We start from the raw sequence: 18,743 nt of genomic DNA, 5'->3' as shown, positions 1-18,743 counted from the left end.
TCATATGTGGGATCTGAACTGGGGCCCTCTGGCATCCCAAGGCAGTTCTTAACCAACGCGCCACTCGGCCGGCCCTGTAATTTTTTCTTATTAAAGAAACAGTATCTTTTCATTAGAGAAACAGTAGTAAATAACCATAAGAAGTAAATAGAAAAACCTGTAATCCAGCTACCCAGAGAAAACATTCCTTACGTTTTGTTCTAGCTACATCTAAGTATATGGGTATATAGTTGGCACCTGCTTATTTACTTCCTTAGGATAATTTCCTAGAAGTGTAATTGTTGGACCAAAAATCTGAACATACTTAAGTTTTAGATAAAGTTTATTAAATTACCTATTTCTGTCCCCACATGTACATATAAAGGATGCCCTTTGTCCTACATCCTTGCTGACACTTGATATCTCCAGCCCCATCTCTACCTTTTTAAAATTCCCAAATTTAGTCTGGTTAAGATTTTAAGTTCATTTGTAAGATGTCATATATTTCTCACACAATACCTTCCCAAGTACTTACAGTTCAGACTTATGGAGATGGTTTAAAATTCTTCCTACAGTTAACATATAACAAATGCACAAAAGACAACTTTCCACCACTATCTAATTTTGAGCACTGGAGGTAACAAGTATTGTTATCTAGAGGTGAAGAGTAAGGCATCTTAGGAGCTGTCATCAAAACCATCTGGCCAGATCTTGTGTCCATTTATCTTGTTAATACACAGATAAATGTGTATAAGGTAATGTGAAAAGACTAAAAAGGGTTCAGAATAACAAAAAGACTGGTTTCATTTCTTATGGTCTTCAGAGAACAGGCAGAGTCGCTCAGGGGTCCAGAATCCAGTCCAGACATCACTTAGAACATGTTGCTCCCTCTGCAAGTCCGACGCCCTGACAACCCATCACCTTTCCACCACGCCCTGGCTATCTTTGTTTCAGATATCCTCCAGCCTGTATCTGGGGGAAAGTTGTTTTTCCTTCTCTGGGCTTGGTGTCAGAAGCCTGGGGTTTGAATTCCAGCTCTGCTATTTAATAGCTGTGTGGCTTTGGACAGTTTCCTTGCACTCTTGAAGCCACAGTTTCTTGACCTGTGAAATGGGGAGATTTAGCATCATTTTCTCATGGAATTGTGGTAAGAATCAACTACAATTCTGTATATGAAAGTGCTCTGTGAGCCATATAGTTTTATCTAAAATGTAAGGCTGTTAATATTAGAATCATTTTCCTCCCTGGGCATCACTTTGTTGAAGAGGAAAATAGCCCTGGAAGAGCGGGAGAGAGGGGTCACTTTGTGTGCAGATGGAGACTAGAGGGAGTCAAAAGTCCTGAGTCCAGGCCAGGCTCCTCTCCTGGGGACTATCTGTAGGAAAGCCATCCAACCTTCATCATCAGCCGAGAGGGTTAGATGATCATCATCAGATCATCTCTAAAGATCCGTGCAGCTCCTGAAATTTATGATGGAGCAAAAGTGAAGAGCAGCCTACCCTGCCTTAATGGCTCACCTGGATGCTAGGTGAAGGGGCGCTCGGGACACATGAACCTGTAAGGTGTGAGAGTGTCACAGGACAAAACCAATCAGCAGTCGCATTCTCTGGGTGACTTGCTCAGCATAAAACCTACGTAATGGACATAAACATGTGCAACCTACAGGAAGTTTTCTCTGTAACTTACGTAAGTACTGGGGCCTGCATGGCCAAGGACCTTCTCAAAATAGTTTTTCCTTGAAATCCTTTTTCATCCCCCTTTCCTTTGATCTCCCCGCTGGGTCAAATGCAGCAGAGAGAGCAGGGAAAGGAGCCCTGCTAAACTGGGAGCACCTCTCCGGTCCCCCAGCTTCCACTTTTCCTTCCTACCTCCCTTCCCCTCTTCTATCTCTTTATTTCCTGTCCTCCACCCTCCTCCTTCATACATCCTCCCATTCCTTACCTCTGCAAAGGTGAAGAAATGTCCCTCACAGGAAACCCATTTCGACCTATTATTCTACAGCGTTTCTGTGAAAATTAGCACCCGAGATTTATCATTCTGAGTCAGTCCCATGCAGGAGTGAAAGTGACACATTTGTCAGAAAGGTGTTTGTTTCAGTGCTCTCTTCTCCTCCTCACTCTCCAATTCATTCTCCTCTTAGCTTGGATCTTCATGGGACACAAACAGTTGGTGACACTTAGAAGTTTTAGCGCTTGGATTCGTGTGACTGTTTTCCACAGAAAGAGGGGGGAAAAAAACCTGAAGAAGAGGGTAGAAGATACATTACTCTATCCAGCCACATATGCACACTCATGCACACATATGCACACTCACACACACCCCTGCTCCCAAGATTGAGACTGTGACTACGTTTAATGAAAATGTCAATACTATTTTGTTTGTTTTCATATGATCCTAAAGTTGGAAGAGACCTTGGAGGTGGTCCTGTCCAAACAGCCCCCTGAGGCGTGGTTCCCCTCTGGACTGTCACTACCAGGTGCTCATCAAACCTTGGTGTGGCCTTCTACTGACAATCCAGTCCCTCTCCCTTTAAAAACACTTCCAAATATTTGGAAATAATATTCCTTGTAAGTTTCCTCTTCTTCAAAATATCCTTTTTCAATTAATATTTTTTTGAAGACTCCGCTGATCTATTAGGAATTGAAGGAAGGAGAGGAAAAATGTCCTCCTTTATTCTCTTACGTTCAGTGTCTGGGGTCTTGTAAGTTAAACTGACAAAAGACAGATTAACAGGAGAAAGGAGTTATGCATACAGAGGCCTTCATAGAAAAGAAGTGAAGGTCCAAAAAAGTGGTTAGACCTGGGGGCTTATACACCATTTTTGTTTTTGTTTTTAAAGATTTTATTGGGGAATTGGGGGAGGGGAACAGCGTTGGGGAATCAGGGAAGGGGAACAGAGAAGTTGCTGTTGTTTTGTTCTTCAGTCTAGTTGTGGAGGACGTTGCTTCACTGGCCCATGTTGGTATTATCATTGCTCTCTTCCTGGGTGAGGCAGATCGGTCACTGGCCTCTGGACGGCCGCTCACGGAGGCGCTTGACCGCTCATGCTGGCTGCCAGCCACACACGGTAGCCCATGGCAACCCACTGCAGCAGGGGCTGCAGCCTACACCGTCGCTGGTGACTCATGGCAGCCCAGCTCCAGGTTGAGCTGTTGTTCACCATCTTAGCTGTAGAGGGCAGTGTCACTGGCCCTCACATGTGGGATCTGAACCGGAGACCTCTGGTGTCCCAATCCAGCTCTTAACCAACGCGCCACTCAGCCGACCCTTATACAAAGCAATAGAAGGAACTAGATAAAGGAGGAGAGGGGTTTGGACTTGTAGCAGATGTAAACTGTAGGAAGGTAAATATATGGAGGAAACTAATAGAAGCTAAGTGTTATTTAGCAGGGTTTGTAATGCAGACTCAAGTTGGTGCCTACTCCATTGATAAGAGTTGTCCTCTTCCTAATATAGGAGAGGGAGACACCTTTGCAAAGGGAAATTTATGCCCTGCTTTTACTGGGTTGTCGGAAAAGTCATGACGCATTTTTGCAATGAAAAACAAAAAAAATACATCACGACCTTTCCGACAACCCAATAGGCAAAAAGGGGGAAGGCAGAGAGAGACTTTTCCGAGTCTGTTTCTCTGTTGCCCTCAGCTCAAAATAGTCCTCCTTCCAAAGTGGCATATTTTGTGGTAGCATGCCCTTGATCTCCTTATCAGCAAGAAACAGGTGGAAGAAGAAATTAACTACTATCAATATCAAATCAAATCAAGTGAATTAGATATTCACTGAGCACCAGCTATGTATGGGCAGGATATTTTGCTAGGGGCGTGGTGGTGGTGGGAACATAAAAAGTCACAGTTGTCTCCTTTAAAGAGTTTAAAATCCAGAGAGCAGATGAGGAACACACACTCGAAAACTTAAAAAGCAAAAGCACACACCGATAGCCATGTGCAGTAGAGAGGTAATTGCTAAGTGAAATGCCATGGACAGTAGAGAGGTAATTGCTAAGTGAATTGCCATGGGAGCAAGACGAGAGGTCAGAAGGGAAGAAGACAAGTACAGTGCAGGTCAGAGGAGAGGGTTTTAAGGAAGAGGCCAGGCATTTGGGTGGAACCTAAATGAGCAGAGAGAACTGAAATGGTCATTCCAGGAAAAGGGAACTGGTCTGCAGACTGCCAGGGTTCAGAAATACAAAACGTTTTGTGGAGCAGAGGCTGAAAAGCATTTTCTCACGTGAAATTTTTGGGGAGGTGACTTTCCTTCATACACTAGGCTGGGGCCACCCATTAGATTTGGGCCAACATCAAATGAACTAGTTATTAAATCTAGAAGCAAGAATGGAGTGTGAGGTCATCTTTCTGGGGCTTGCCATCTTTCTGGGGCTGGCTCATGACCTCAGAACTCTGTTGGTTTTGTCAGTATGATGACAGTTCCAGGAGCAAATGTTGCTGATCCCCAGTCCTGTATGACCTGGTAGAAAAAAGCCGAGGAGAAATGTTGGTGGGAGGAAGCCAGGAAAATTCGACAGCGTTTGACAGACACTCACATGGACTTTCCCCAGGCACCAGCACTCCGTAATATGTTGACTAATTCCATCCAGCTTGATGCAGGAAATCACCGTGGCTGCTGAGTAAGTGAAAGTCCGCACGAAACGTTGAGTTGCCTGCAGCGAGCCTGTGGGTAACTTGGTTATGCCAACCCAAAGCGGCTGCTGCTGAATTTTGACATGGAGCAACCTCACTTTCCTATTGTCCTCTTCAGCCCCACCTTTGCCAAGGAACCCTCCAGAGCAGGAGAACAAGTCTGGTTCGTAGCTACGAGGGAGTCAGCTATGAGATGGAAGGCTCCTGTGTGTGTGTCCCAATCGCTTTTCAAGGATGCTTGATTCTCAGTTCCTCGGTTGCAGAAAACGTAATGCATCGAGTGATTTATGGGAAGTCATTTATGGGAAGTCCAGCACTTTCTTTCTTGTTCCCTAAAGCAGTGCATCCCAGACTTTCATATGTGATATGAATCATTTGAGGATCTTGTGACAATGCAGAGTTTGATTTAATAGGTTTGGGGTGGAGGTCCGAGATTCTGTTTTTTTTTAAACAAGCTCCCAGGTGCTAGCAGACCAGATGCTGCTGGTCCCAGGATCGGGCTCTGGGCAGCAAGGCCCTCCTAGCTGGCCAGGGTGGGGGATGGAGCTGACTTTCTCGTTCCAGATTCCTGCTTGACCCATTCTTGCTGCCTCCCATCCCGAGGCTGCTGCTCTGTCTCCACATTACTTTGCTGCTCTGTAGACATCATACCACTGTTTTGTATATAAAGAACTTTACCTCAGACATGGAAATAAGGGAACAGAATTCAAGCGCGATGTAGACAAGGAAACAATTTTTATGCTGAGCTCAGGACTCAAAAGTTCCTTTGCCCCCTCAGCTACTGGAAGTCTTACTGGCATCTCTCTCCGTTTCTCTTCTCTCCAGGGAAAACTCAAATTCCTGTTATTTGTATGTGTAGTGATTTTCCGTTAAGTGTGTACTCTGGAAAAGGCTCTTTCTTTGCGCTTAACCAAGGAACCAAGGTAAATTCTTTCCAAAACAGAAGTGCCATTTGGTCTGACAGAAAGTTCATGGCACTTCTGGATAGAGGAAGCTGTGCTGTGCTCATTTTCCTTTTCTTTTTTAGACAGTAGTTTATTTTTCTTCTTTGTACCCATGTTAAATACCCAATGCAGTGACTGACTGGTACAGTGAAGGAGTTTAATAAATTGTGCTTTTGTTAACAAGGAGACAAAACTCTGATGCAAAACAAGGTGATAAAACGCTGGTGCAAAAGCCTCCACGGGACTGTAGAATAGATTCACAATTGAGAGGTTTCCCCATTCCATCTGGAACTTTCTCCGGTGACCTCAACCCTATTCTTGTCCAGGATTCTCACACAATATTCTGGGGGAAACTCCTTTCTTAAGTCTTTCCCCTCACCTCTTACTTTTCTTCTTTTTCAGCTTTTGCTCCAATCTCCTTCCTTTATCTCTCTCCTCTGCAACTCTTTTCATAGGTTCTTCATTTGTTTCTTCAGAAAATCAGGAGTTATATTCTTTGACACAAATACATGTGCAGGCATGGGAAGAGAGAATGGGAAACAGTTACAGATGGAGAAGGGGAAGGGCTTCTGTGTCTTTTATCCTGTGTTAATCTAATACCAAGTAATTCCTAATCCTACAAACATCAGCATAGGATGACCCTGGTACAGTATTTTCATCTGTCAAATAATCATTACAATGATCCCTCTAATTTTTAAACCAAAAGTAAAGTTGTTTTGTTCTTAAAAATCTTTTCACTGTGAAAATGTGTTGATCTTTAAGAAATGGGGTTAATTGCTATGAAGTGTGATTTTATGGTCAGCAAGCACATATGGGTGTGAATATTTGACTCAAACAAATAGGCAAAACTGACTTAACAGGTGCAAAGAATCCTGAATCTGGAAATAATCTTTTGCATTAAAAAGGGGGACAGGGAAAGGATGATGTGGAGTTTGTGGGGTTTGTAGCTTTACAGTAACATGCTGTATTGTTACCACGTTTTTTTTTTTCCTTCAACAGGCGACAGAGTTGGGATTTTGAAAGGGAATGGGACATGGACTTTCTAAGTGATCTAGGGACTGAGATGTCAGATAAATTTTATTTTTAATAGGCTTTAATAGCCTAAGCAGAGGAAGAATATTTGTGCTTGAGAAGGAGAAGAGCTGCAGGGGACTTAAAGGCTGGGAATAAAAGCCATAACACTTTGAGGCCATTCTGACCTAATATTCTTAACCCTTATTCAGAAGGGCCTGACCCTAACATAAATAAGTGTTCAGGGAAATTAGAAAGAAGCATTTTAATGTCATTTGGAGATAAGGCTGGGGTTAAAATAAATTATATACTAATAGCTTTTGTTTAGTGAATAAGATAGTGAATGATTGCTTGCCTCAGTTCATTTTTTTTGGTATTTAATTCTTTATAACTATTCTTTAAACTGAGTAGAGGATAACATTGTTTAATTGACTATTTTAATGAGGAGTCAGAGCTCTGATAAAAAGTACAAATAAACAGAAAAGCCTGTGAACTCATTTAATGTCTCTTATCAGTCAGTTTTGACTAGGATTTGCGACAGTAACAATCTCTGAATCGCAGTGTTTTACGAGAACACATTGATCATGCTAACATGTCCAAAATAGGTCAGCAGGGAGGCTCACCTCTTTGTACTCAGGCAGAGATGCAGATTCTCTTACTATGCCATCATTTCCCCACATGTTACCATAATCCTGGAGGCAGCAGAGGAGAGGATATGAGAAGGACAAATGGGTTTTTGGTTCTTCTGCTTAGAAGTGAAACACTTCACTTCCACGCACATTTCTTTGGTCGAAGCAAGTCCCATAGCAAGGAGGCAAAGAAGTGTCATCCTCCAGGTTCCTGGAAGTAGAGAACAGCATTTTTGTGATTATTAGGTGTCTACCATAGTCCATCCTTCTCTTCACCAAATATTTGGTTCACTCTCCTTGCATATATCATATCTTCACCTTCTCCCTAAGGGAGAGCACCCAAAAGTCCCATCCCATCAGAGTAACTAACTCAAAGTCTAGAATTTCTAAATGGTATACTATAGCGCTCTGCGTTAGCTCTGAGTGGGTAGGATAGAGCAGGAAGATAGCAATAAACACTTCCATTTGGAAAAAGAACAAATGGGAGATGCATAGTAGTTTTGGTCCATAGCAACTTAGAAATCCTGCTTGGCTGGCTGTTGGGGTCTGGGGCATGTGGAATGTTGTTTGGTCAGACCCAGATTCTGCTTTTCAAGAGGGGCCCAACTCCCAGAGACTCTTTGTGATTTCTGGCTTCAACCCCTGGGAGGTATTTTTCCCCCAATTATCTCTTTGGTCACATCTGAAATAGTACTGGCAAATATACCTTCCTCGGCCCCTTAGTTTCTGCTTCTAGATGGTTAGGGGATTTAGGGTTGGTTCATGATTAATTTGAAAAGCGCTCTCAAAGACTTAGTTAACTTCTTATCTAAATCGGTTCTTTTTGTGGCATACTTCCCAGAAAAATCTCTATTTCTTTGCTTTTCATTCCCATAACTCTCTCAATTTAATGGTAGTTTACTAGAACTATACCCTTACACTCTTTATTCTGGGTCTTTTTATTCTATTAAAAAAGAATGTACCAGATGCTCAGTCTTGATTCGTGCCCATGGGAAATTCATTTGGTTGAAAAGTTTAACTGGGAATTTCTCCCTCAAAGCCTTTTTCAATCTTATCTTTTGCTTTTGGAGGATAAAAATTGTTTTTTTTTATTTTCAGCCTTGCAAGACTGAATTCTGGACTGTCTTCATTCTCTTTCATTTTTGTTTGCAAACCTGCCGGCTTCTTCCTGAGTTCATCTCTTTCTTGTATTTCCTTGTTAAATGCAGTCGCTAGCATCCAACGCACACAGCTAACATTCTGTTTTCCAGCCTTTTTCTCTAGAGCTCTTGTACTTCTAGGTACAATATCTGTCTCTTAAATTATTTCAGGCAATAATTTTGCCAAATGTTTTGCTATTGCATAATGTGGGTCATCATCTATCTAGGCTACAATTTCATTGTCACCATAGCCTTCCAGATTACCTCTGTTGACAACGCCACTATTTTAGCCTTTTGCTATGATAGAACCTCACTTCTAGGCATCAGTTTGTATATCTACATTATATACTGTTAGGTTGTGGCTGCATACTTTGATTAGATTCATCTTTTTTTTTTCTTTAAAGATTTTATTGGGGAATTGGGGGAGGGAAACAGTGTTGGGGAATTGGGGAAGGAGACCAGCCAAGTTGTTGTTCTTCAGTCTTCGTTGTAGAGGGCGCCAGTCGCCATCTGGCTTCCAGTCGGCAGCTCGTGGCCTCTGAGCTCAAGGTGCTGAGCTCAATCTTAGTTGTGGGTGGGTGTAGCCACCATCCCATGCAGGAGTCTAACCAGAAGCCTTGTTGTTAAGAGCACACGCCCTATCCACTGAGCCATCTGGGCGGCAGCTCAGCTCAAGGTGCTGAGTTCAGTCTTAGTTGTGGGTAGGCATAGCCCATCATCTAACAGGCAATCTTGTTGTTACACCAGCTGAGTCATCCTGCCACCTGTTGGCAGCTCAGCGACAGCTCAGCTCGAGCGCAGCGTCACTGGCCCATGTGGGAATCAAACCGGCGGCCCTGTTGCTCAGAGCTCACACTCTTAAGCCAACTCTTAACCAACTGAGCCACTCGGTCAGCCCTAGATTTACCTTTTTCTGAGTGAATATAAAAACTCTTGAAGATTGGATTTATAAAGCTAGATGTGTACATGTAATCAATATCTCCCACAATCTCATGTCATTATTTTTTTGTTAATATATGTGTGTTTGCTTTCTTTCCATAATAAGATTTTAAACTCATTAATGTAGAGTCTATATTAGTACAGTCTATTACCTATAATAGCTCCAGCAAACATGTAGTAGAACTACATGTTCAGGCATTAAAAGTAGGGCACATGGTCAGCCATTAAAAGGTCTTGCTGACTTGGATGTTTGACCAGCTATAATATTTTACCTCATGTGAGGCTGTGTGTAACTCATTCTTGGAAATGCAGAGTCTTGTCCTGTCTCTTTCTGTGGGGTCTCTTTCTGAATTTTAGAGTGTCCCAGCTGTCAGTACATTGAATGCTGGCTCCACTTGCATTATGGAAAACCTTAAAGATGGTAACAGCTTGGGTCACGGGTGAACAGGGCCAGTTAGTGAAGGGCTTCACCATAGTCAGCTATGTGCTCACCATATATTTATTATTATGTCCCCAGTATTAGCACATGATTTACAGTATGAAAGTGTTCAATAAATGTCAGATGAAATACTGATCTGAATCTGTTGGTTCAGTTCAAACTTGGTAAAAGCTGGCTACTAGTTTGACATCCTGATAAATTAATCATTTTTACCTTGATAGGAGAAAACACTGTGACCACTGGATGTACAATGTCAATATTGCTTCCTTCTTACACAAAAGGCCATCCTTCCCAGCAATCCAGATAATCTTCTTATATTAAGTTAAGCACTTTTAATTCAAGGTGATTTACTTTTTCCTTCTTTCAAGAGAGCTGGTGTAGTATTCTATGGATTGAGGTATGACTCTGAGTGGGTAAGAGAACACTGGAGAAAGCGAATGACTCAACCACTCAATTTTATATGCATTTATGGGTCTATTGCACATATTGCTTTGGTAGCATGAGTGATACATGAAAACATGGCTCTTGATTTCATGGTGGTAGCTTCACTGAGTATGTGAAAGGACATATATGGTGAGGTCTTAAAAATTCTCTGTAAGGTGAACTTAAGGGTTTCAATCTAGCTAGAAGGGATTGGGTAGGGGATTTGTCTTGAACCTGTGTATGCATAAAAATACACTGCTTTAATTTAGGTCATATAGTTGGGGATATACTATTTAGAGAAGGAGACTGGTAGAGATCATTGGGGAGACTATAGTTACCCCAAGTCCATGAAGACCCCAGAGACTCATTGTAAAACATTTAAGCAAGTGCAAGATAAACCAAATATGAGCAGAGAGAGGTGATGTGGAAGGGTGTGATGCCTGAGAGATGATTCAAGGAAGTCTTCTCATAGGAGTTAAACTTCGTATTGTTCCAGAGATGGGGTGCAGAGAAGACTCCACAGGCATGGAGAGTAGAAATGTGGATGAAAGGCCCATAGTCACAGAATTTTAATTAAACTTGGAGGGTCTTTCAATGAACCTAAGAGCTGCTTTCCCTTTATTTTTTTCAGATAAGAAAATGGAGAAAAGTTGTTCAAACACGTGATAGATGGAAATAACTGTGTCCTGCTAGAATGTGCCTTGCCTTTTAAAAAATGCATGTGTAATTTTACCTAATCTTCTTGGAGATACAAAAAAACAAGGTACTGTTATTTCAGAAATGTCTGTGTATTTCTAAGGTACAATGCCTGACATATAGCATTTACTTAATAAATATTTATTGACCTGAACTTAACTGACACAAATTAACTTTTTGCAGGTTATTTAAAATTACACATTGGAGCATTAAAGGCTGTACTTGCTGATCCCTTTTAGTTAAAAAAAAAACACGTCGTCAATCAGAGATAGGCAAGACAGTGGTTACCACATGTTTTATGAATAATGATTATTTAAAGCATCAGTAGGTGTCTGACCATAGGGTTAAAATAGAATTAGTTTAGGTTGACTACGAGACTACCTGAGGATATAATTTTGGAATAGCTCATTGATGTCTTTCGTTTCTTTGGTTTTGTTTTCCATTCATAAAATGTTGCTAGAGAGAGGCCTCTCATTTAATACCAAGGCTCCTCTAAGGATGACTTATCTCCCACTTAAATCACGGTTCATAGTGCGTGACTGGAAAGTAGAACATATGGTGCGTGACAAGGGTTCTTAGCCATTTGTGGAAGAAAAGATCATGACAGCAATCTGTACCTTGGTTCATCTCTGAAGTAAATTAGTTAAGATTTCTGCTGTGATTTGAGGGCAGTGGGGGTGGAAGTGGGGTAGAAGAAAAGGAAGCCTTTGTCCTTTTTTCCGTCATCCTTTTTTAAGGTCCCCCTTTGATTCCTCTTCAGGAAGTGGAATAGAAAAAAAACCCAAAAAACTACATTCGTCAGTTACTCTGGGAAAACCACATCTTCAGATGGTAAGCAGGTCAATCAAAACAAGGACAGTGATTGCTATAAAGCTGACAGGTACTCTCACAGGCATACCCAGGGTGACACATACACCGAAAGAGCTTACGGCACAAAACAGGCAACCAGAGCAAAACGACAATGGCCACCCTGCAGAACACAGCCATGGTGAGTAGTAATAATTTCTCTTTAGGTATGGTCATCCCTAGGATTTCAGAAAAGCAGATTTCTAAGGAATTAGGCTTGATTGGTATCTTTTGGGGAGTAATTTCTTTAAAAAACAAAGCTGACTTTCATTTTGACTGCTACTGGTAGAGAAAAATAAAAAAAAAGATAGCTAGACGTTAAAATGAGGTGAAAAATATAGTTTCACCTGGTGGCTTCTGCATAGTTGGTGTTAGCTTGCATAGGTCTTGGTGTCACAAACTGGGCACACACTCTCCTGTGGCCACCACTATAGAGTTAGCTTAGCTTAAACTCTAATCTCATGTGGGAGCTTACCAGCCTTTTAGGATGTGCACATACATATTTTAACCAAAGACACTGGGGCCCCAAGTGGTTTCATGATTCCATCAAGACTAAAGGTAGGGGTGGAGTGCCCTAGATGGAGGAAGTGAAACCACCCAGTGATGAACTCTGAACATCTCCTAGAGGAGGGAAATTTGCCATGTTTCTCATAGCTGATTATTTTCTGCCTTGTTTTTTTTTCCTCTTGGAGGAAAGAGAGATGTGAGTGTGATGGAAACCTACCCCCATTGCATCTAGTATCTTGCCTGGCACTAGTCAGGTAAGACCTGGGAAGGGTTGAATACAGAGGAAGCATGAAAACACTGCTTGGGAAATCACTCATAACACTCTTTTTAAAATTTAAATCACCCTCTTTTATTCTCAGTTTATAAGCCATGCAATTTAAAAGAGCTTGGATTTCATTTATAAAGTCATGGCTATGGTGAGGATAATACTATGTTATATTTACAGATTGTTTTAGAGATAATGAGAAATGCAGCAAAGTGCAGCATTTAGGGGGCATAGGCTTTGGAGTCAGACCTGGCTCCACCACTTACTAAATGTGGGATTTGGGGTAAGTTACTTAACCACACTGTGCTTTATTATTCCCCTTATCAGTATAGGGGGATACTAATGGTTTCTCCCTCATGGAATTTCGGTGGGGAGATTAATTGCTATCATTATAAATGACTAAATCTCTACTCTGAAACAGCAGATCTATGCATGTGTAGTTTTAATTAACCTGGCCATTTTAATGTAACAGCAGATAAAGATTGAGAAAACATTCAATAAGTGTAATATACTAATATTAATAATATTATTATTTTTACCTCTGAGACTCTCATCAACTCAGTGAAGTAGGTTAGAAACTACTTGCCCTATTATACAGATGAGCAACAGATCAATTAAGTTCAGAGATTCAGCATCACTGGGTACTGTACTCACATAGCCGGGACATGAATCTAAGTTTACCGGCTCCCAGGACAGCATTCTTCTCCTTGAATGGTTCAGAGGCAAGATTTCTCAACCTCTCAGAGAACAAGTGTTGTATATATAATTCTGAAGAATGAGCAAGGGCCTACAGAGAGCCCCTGCTCTGTATTACATAACCACTAAAATCTACCGTTTCAGATCAACAGCCTCATGACACAAACTAGACATTTTGCAGACATGATCTGATTTCCTAAATAAAGGGCCATGTGACCTACAATGCTCATGCAGTTCTGATGCAGCTGTCACACTGCTTAAAATACTTGGCTCCTCCAGTGAGGCAAAGGTAAGATGAAACACCTGTGAGTGGCTAATAATATGTTGCTAATAATAATAAGGATCTTCAATAGCAATAGCACTGACCACTGACACCTACGTTCGAGTCCCCAGACTGGCATTAGCAGGCTGGCAACCCCAACCAAGTGATTTGTTGCCTCTCAGACACAACTTCTTCACCTATCTAATCAGGATTATTAATAATAACATGACCTACCCTACAAAGCAGTTGTGAGAATGCAATGGGTAAAGAGATGTGAAAGTGTTTTTTCAATTGCTTTAAGAATATAAATGTCTGGAACAACGACATACTAGAAGCATAGCAATTTTTGCTAACTCATACAACCTCGAGGTACAGGGACTTTAAAGCTTTGATAATGAAAATTAAAAAGGATTTAGTGAATATGATACAGAAAAGAGACAAACACAAAGGCGGAGCTTACATAAAGAACCTAAGGAAGTGATCGATAGATTTGGGAAGCTTTTTAAGGACCCTCTTGTCTAAGCAGGCATCCTTTGACTTTGAAACTTCATAGTGCTATATCTAGACAGAAGGCGCATGAGGGCAAGTTTCACGTCTTTCCTGCCCACTGTGTATCATCAGCACCATGTCGACTTAGTACTAGTCACCTGCACTGAATATTTACCACGTGCTGGCCCTGCTCTTCATGCTTTATATGGGTCATAATATCATTTCACCTTCACATTTTCTGGTGGAGGAACCTGAGTCGCAGCTAGTAAGAGTCCTGGAACTGAGTTATGGACCCAGGACATCTGATTCCAGGGCCCACGTCCTGAATCACCACACTTATAGAGATGAGAAAGAGTTGTTAGATGCATGAATGGTTATGGAAGGTGAAAGGAGATGACTGCTGATTATCTGGAGGCACATCAGCCTCATTCAGGCTTATCTGAGTCAACATTGCTTTCAGCTTCTTTTTAGGATCAGCTACCTTGGTATAGCAAGTTGACATCGTAACCTTTTTCTTTTATCATTTCTTGCCTTCAGCATCTGCAAAATATAAAACAGGAAGTCCTTTTAACCAACATATCTAATCTCCTTTCCTACCTTACTTAAATCATGAAAGGTATGAGCTTGAACAACGTTGAGTCCAGAGAATGAAAGCAATTCAGCTTTAGCTCTTGTTCTGCATTATTTTGAGAGTTGGTGATGGGCCTTGTCTATCCCCAGTGAGGGTCAGTGGTGATGGAGCGGGGAGCAAACCACTGTCATGACTCTGGGAAGCTGGAGAAAATTTTACCTTTTCTTATTTAGCTCTTCACAGAGTACTTCCTTTGTGCATTCTACAGGAATGCCAGATAAACCAATATTTCAATGTAATTATAAAAAAATATATGTTCCAGAGTTAAACTAGTTTTCCATAGTCCCTGTTATGCATTATTAGTTCCCCTGCTTCTTTCAATTAGAATGGATAATTGGAACTTTGCTACTGCTGGTTTTGCATAGTGAATTTCTCAATGCGTTGAGCTTAACTATATTGTTAATTTAATTGTATTGTTTTGTTTATTCATTCAGTCACCCGCTTTTTCATTCATCCAGAAAATATTTATGGAACATCCATTCTATGACACGTTCTGCAGCATGAACTTGCAATCTAATAGGTGTAGATCTGACACGAGCACAAATACTGCATTTCCAGGCAATAAATTAAGTGCTAGATGATAAAAGCTTTATGATTTAAAGATAGTTAACATACTTCTAATTGAACTACTTTAGGGACAGTTTCTGGAGGAGACCACATTCTGAGTGGGGCCTTGATGGAAGGGTAAGATTTGGAGAGATACAGGTGGGCAGTGTATTCTAGGTGGAGGGATGGCTGGGAGGAAAGATTTTGTGGAGGATTCATGGGATATGAGGTCGAAAACAAAAGCAAGAGCTATCATTTAGTAAGCCTCTATTTTGGTTAGGCAGATGTACAGGTGCTTTACATAGAACATTTCCTTTAATTCTGTGAATATTATTATAAAGCAAGTATGATAATCCGGTTGAAAAGAAGAGAAACCAGAGGCTCAGTGAGGAGACCAGGTCAATATTTAAACCCAGTCACAGATCCTGATCTCTTTCTGTGCCACTGGTTAGGAGTTCTCATACTGTGGAGGGCTCAGTCACTCCGTTTCATGCCCTGATACCTTCATGTATGACCATTCCCATTTTTAGGTGAGGATCTGAGGTTCAGAGAGAAGCATCAATCCCATAAGCCACCAGGAATGCTGAGCTCAGCTAAGGCATGAGATCCGTCTTGCCAGAAGGTGACACCAGAGTCCCTAACTAACTGCAACTTCCTCTATTTTCCAGGTCAAGTCCCTGCTGCTGGTGATGCTGGGGCTCACCCTCCTGCAGGACACGGCAGCTCAGATAACCCCCAAAGCAGAGGATGCTGCCCTTTGCCCTCCTCTGGAGGACAATAGCGTAAGGGTTGACATTCACATCCTCAATCAAAACCAGGGTGTTCACATCGCACATGACTTCCAGAACCGCTCCAACTCCCCCTGGGATTACAAGTAAGTGCAAAGGAAACAGAGCTTCACATTTTATCTTTTTTGAAATAATTTGTTAATTTATTCTAATTGTAGAAAATTAAAAAAAATAAAACAAAACAAAAAACACTAAAAGCCCTCACATTTACTCTTAAGAACAGAAATCTCATTTTACCTGGGAGCTCACATTTTTCTTGCTGTTTTGGGTGAGGTCTTCCCAGGTGGTCGAAGGTCTCACTATTATGTGTCCAGCTTCTCATTGGCTCTCTGCTTCATGTGGCCCTAGATTGGACTTGACACACTTTCTGTGTGGGAAGAGAGGGCTCTTTAAAGCAGCTCACACAATCATCTCTGTACGGAATATAGTGGGAAACAGCAGTCGGTTTCGAGACATTCACTCAGACTCACTAGGTCTTTTAAGGAGCGGCGTGGAGGGGAGAGGCCTGTTGGGGACGTGGGATGCTGGGTGGAAATGTTCAGGGTACAGTCTTGTGATTTTGTCTTACATGTAGGCTCTTGGAATGTCAAACACTCACCTATATTCTCCAACTATAAGTAAAAACGGATTCCAGGGGCAATTAGAAGTCCTTCTGGGACTGCCTGCATTCCTTCCCATGTGAAGGGAGTGTGCATGGTGGCAAGTTGGCTGGATTGGCTTTATGCCTCCTGGCAGAGGGGGAGCCTGAGAGAAGGCACTGGGTTCATAAACCCATGGGGCTTTGGGTTTTTTTTTCCCCCCCAAGCAGCAGGTTTTGTAGACTGTATACTGGGAGACCCACTAGTGTTTTCGGCCTTTAAGCAAAAGATGAATAATAATTAAAATAATAACAATGTAAAGAAAAATAAAAGACCTAATATTTGTTGAATGCCAACATTTTACAGTGTGGCATTTCATATGCATTTGTATCACTGAACGTTCTCGACAATCCTATGAGAGAGGTGTAGGAGAATCTTCATTTTATAGTTGAGGACACTGAGCTTTAGGGAGTTAAGTTCCTGCCGGAGGGTGGTGTATGAATTCAAGCTCTCGGTTCCAAAGCCTGAAGGACAGCCCTGAATTACTCAGAGCAGCCTCCCTGTAAGTGAGCTCCCAGTGCTGCAGGGCTCTCCTCCTCTGTCAATCTTCCCCACCCTTGTCTAACCATCTGCTTTTGCCTGCTCCTGCTGCAGCATCACCCGGGACCCCCACCGGTTCCCCTCTGAGATTGCAGAGGCCCAGTGCAGGTTCTCAGGCTGCGTCAATGCCGAGGGGAAGGAAGACAGCTCCATGAACTCCGTTCCCATCCAGCAAGAGTTCCTGATCCTCCGGAGGGAAGCCCAGGGCTGCTCTCATTCCTTCCAGCTGGAGAAGATGAGGGTGACTGTTGGCTGCACCTGCGCCACCCCCATCGTCCGCTATGCACGTGGCTTGAGCGCTACACATCAGCTCAGCTGAGGAAGCTGTAGAAATGCCACACCTCATCCAGCACTCTGAGACAAGTCCTGCGTGGTCCCCAATTCTCTCCACTTTCATAGGACTCTTAATGAGGTCTGCATGGAATTCTCAATGCACTGTATTAGATGTAGTATTAACTTTCTGGAGCGCTTCTGAATCCTAACATAGTCCTGAGATGTTTCAATGTTCCAATGTTCCAACCCCCTGAAAATGGATGGAGGAGAATGAAGGATCCCTTTGTCCACCGTCTACGTGTGCGATGACCACCACGCAATCACACGTGATAACCAGTCATGGAATCACTCTGATACAGTGCCATTCCCTGGGAGCTTTGTTGGTAAAATGGGCCACTCTTCCACATGGATGAAAATACACTCACAATTTAAGGGTATGTGGGAGGGGCTGTGTAGGATGGGGTGGGAATGATGGGCATAAAGATTTAATACATACCGTATGTTTGTTAAGCAGTTGCTTTATATAGGTGAGGTTTGCCTGATATTTATATTTGTAAGGAAACTGTTCACATATTTATGATGTACTGATTATATAAAATTTTAGGAGGAAATTAATATGTCAAGTACTGATGTAATAAAGTATTAATGATTGAAAAATACTTTGGACGTTCATCTCAGCTTGTACTCACAGACCTTGTAGCCCTAAAAATTTTGCAATTCTCTATACCTGTCATTTGTTTTTCATGTTTTCTCATTAGAGCACTAGTGCTAGAATTATTTTATTATTATTATTTTGTGTGTGTGATCTTGGTGATATTAGTCTTTCCCCAGCTTTATTGAGGTATAGCTGGTAAATAACACATGGTGTAAGTTTAAGGTATACAATGTGATGATTTGATACACAAATATACTGCAAAATGAGTACACAATAAGGTTAGTTAACACCTCCAACCCCTGACATAGTTACCTTTTTTTTTCTGTAGTGAGAATGTTTAAAGTCTACTTTCTTAGCAAATTTCAACTGTAATTATGGTCAATATGCTGTACATTAGATCTCTCGAACTTATTCATCTTATAAATGAAAGTTTGTACCTTTTGTCCAACATCTCCCCATTCCTCTCATCCCCCACCCCTGGCAACTGCCAATCTAGTCTGTTTATATGAGTTGGAGAATTATTTTATTATTAATGGTTCTTGGGGGTTACATGGAGAGTTAAGGAAAATGGTGCAAACAGAACTCATGTTCCGTGGTAACTCTTTACTGATCCATCTTCCTAGCTACGTTATTTTACAAAGTGAATATTTTTTGGCCAGTGTGTTAGCCAGTAGAGATACAAAGAAAATGCATATGGAAATGCATATGGAAGGGGCACAGGAATGGTAATGGCCGCCCACAGAGCCCCTGATCATTAGGGCCACAGTGGTCACTT

The 18,743-nt window shown here is 41.7% G+C and overlaps 1 protein-coding gene across 1 annotated transcript; it reads left to right on the top strand.

The window, feature by feature from the left end:
* Positions 1 to 11,787: 11,787 nt before the first annotated feature.
* Positions 11,788 to 17,359, top strand: IL17F (interleukin 17F). The gene is made up of 3 exons (XM_019658735.1): positions 11,788 to 11,820; positions 15,743 to 15,948; positions 17,095 to 17,359. Exons 1-3 carry the CDS (start codon positions 11,794 to 11,796, stop codon positions 17,357 to 17,359), a joined length of 498 nt encoding a protein of 165 aa, XP_019514280.1. The 5' UTR covers positions 11,788 to 11,793.
* The last annotated feature ends 1,384 nt before the right edge of the window (positions 17,360 to 18,743 follow it).

Source organism: Hipposideros armiger, unplaced genomic scaffold (assembly GCF_001890085.2).
Source record: "Hipposideros armiger isolate ML-2016 unplaced genomic scaffold, ASM189008v1 scaffold_288, whole genome shotgun sequence".
In the NCBI taxonomy this organism is placed as follows: Eukaryota; Metazoa; Chordata; class Mammalia; order Chiroptera; family Hipposideridae; genus Hipposideros; species Hipposideros armiger.
This window is presented reverse-complemented; position numbering and strand designations above follow the sequence as displayed.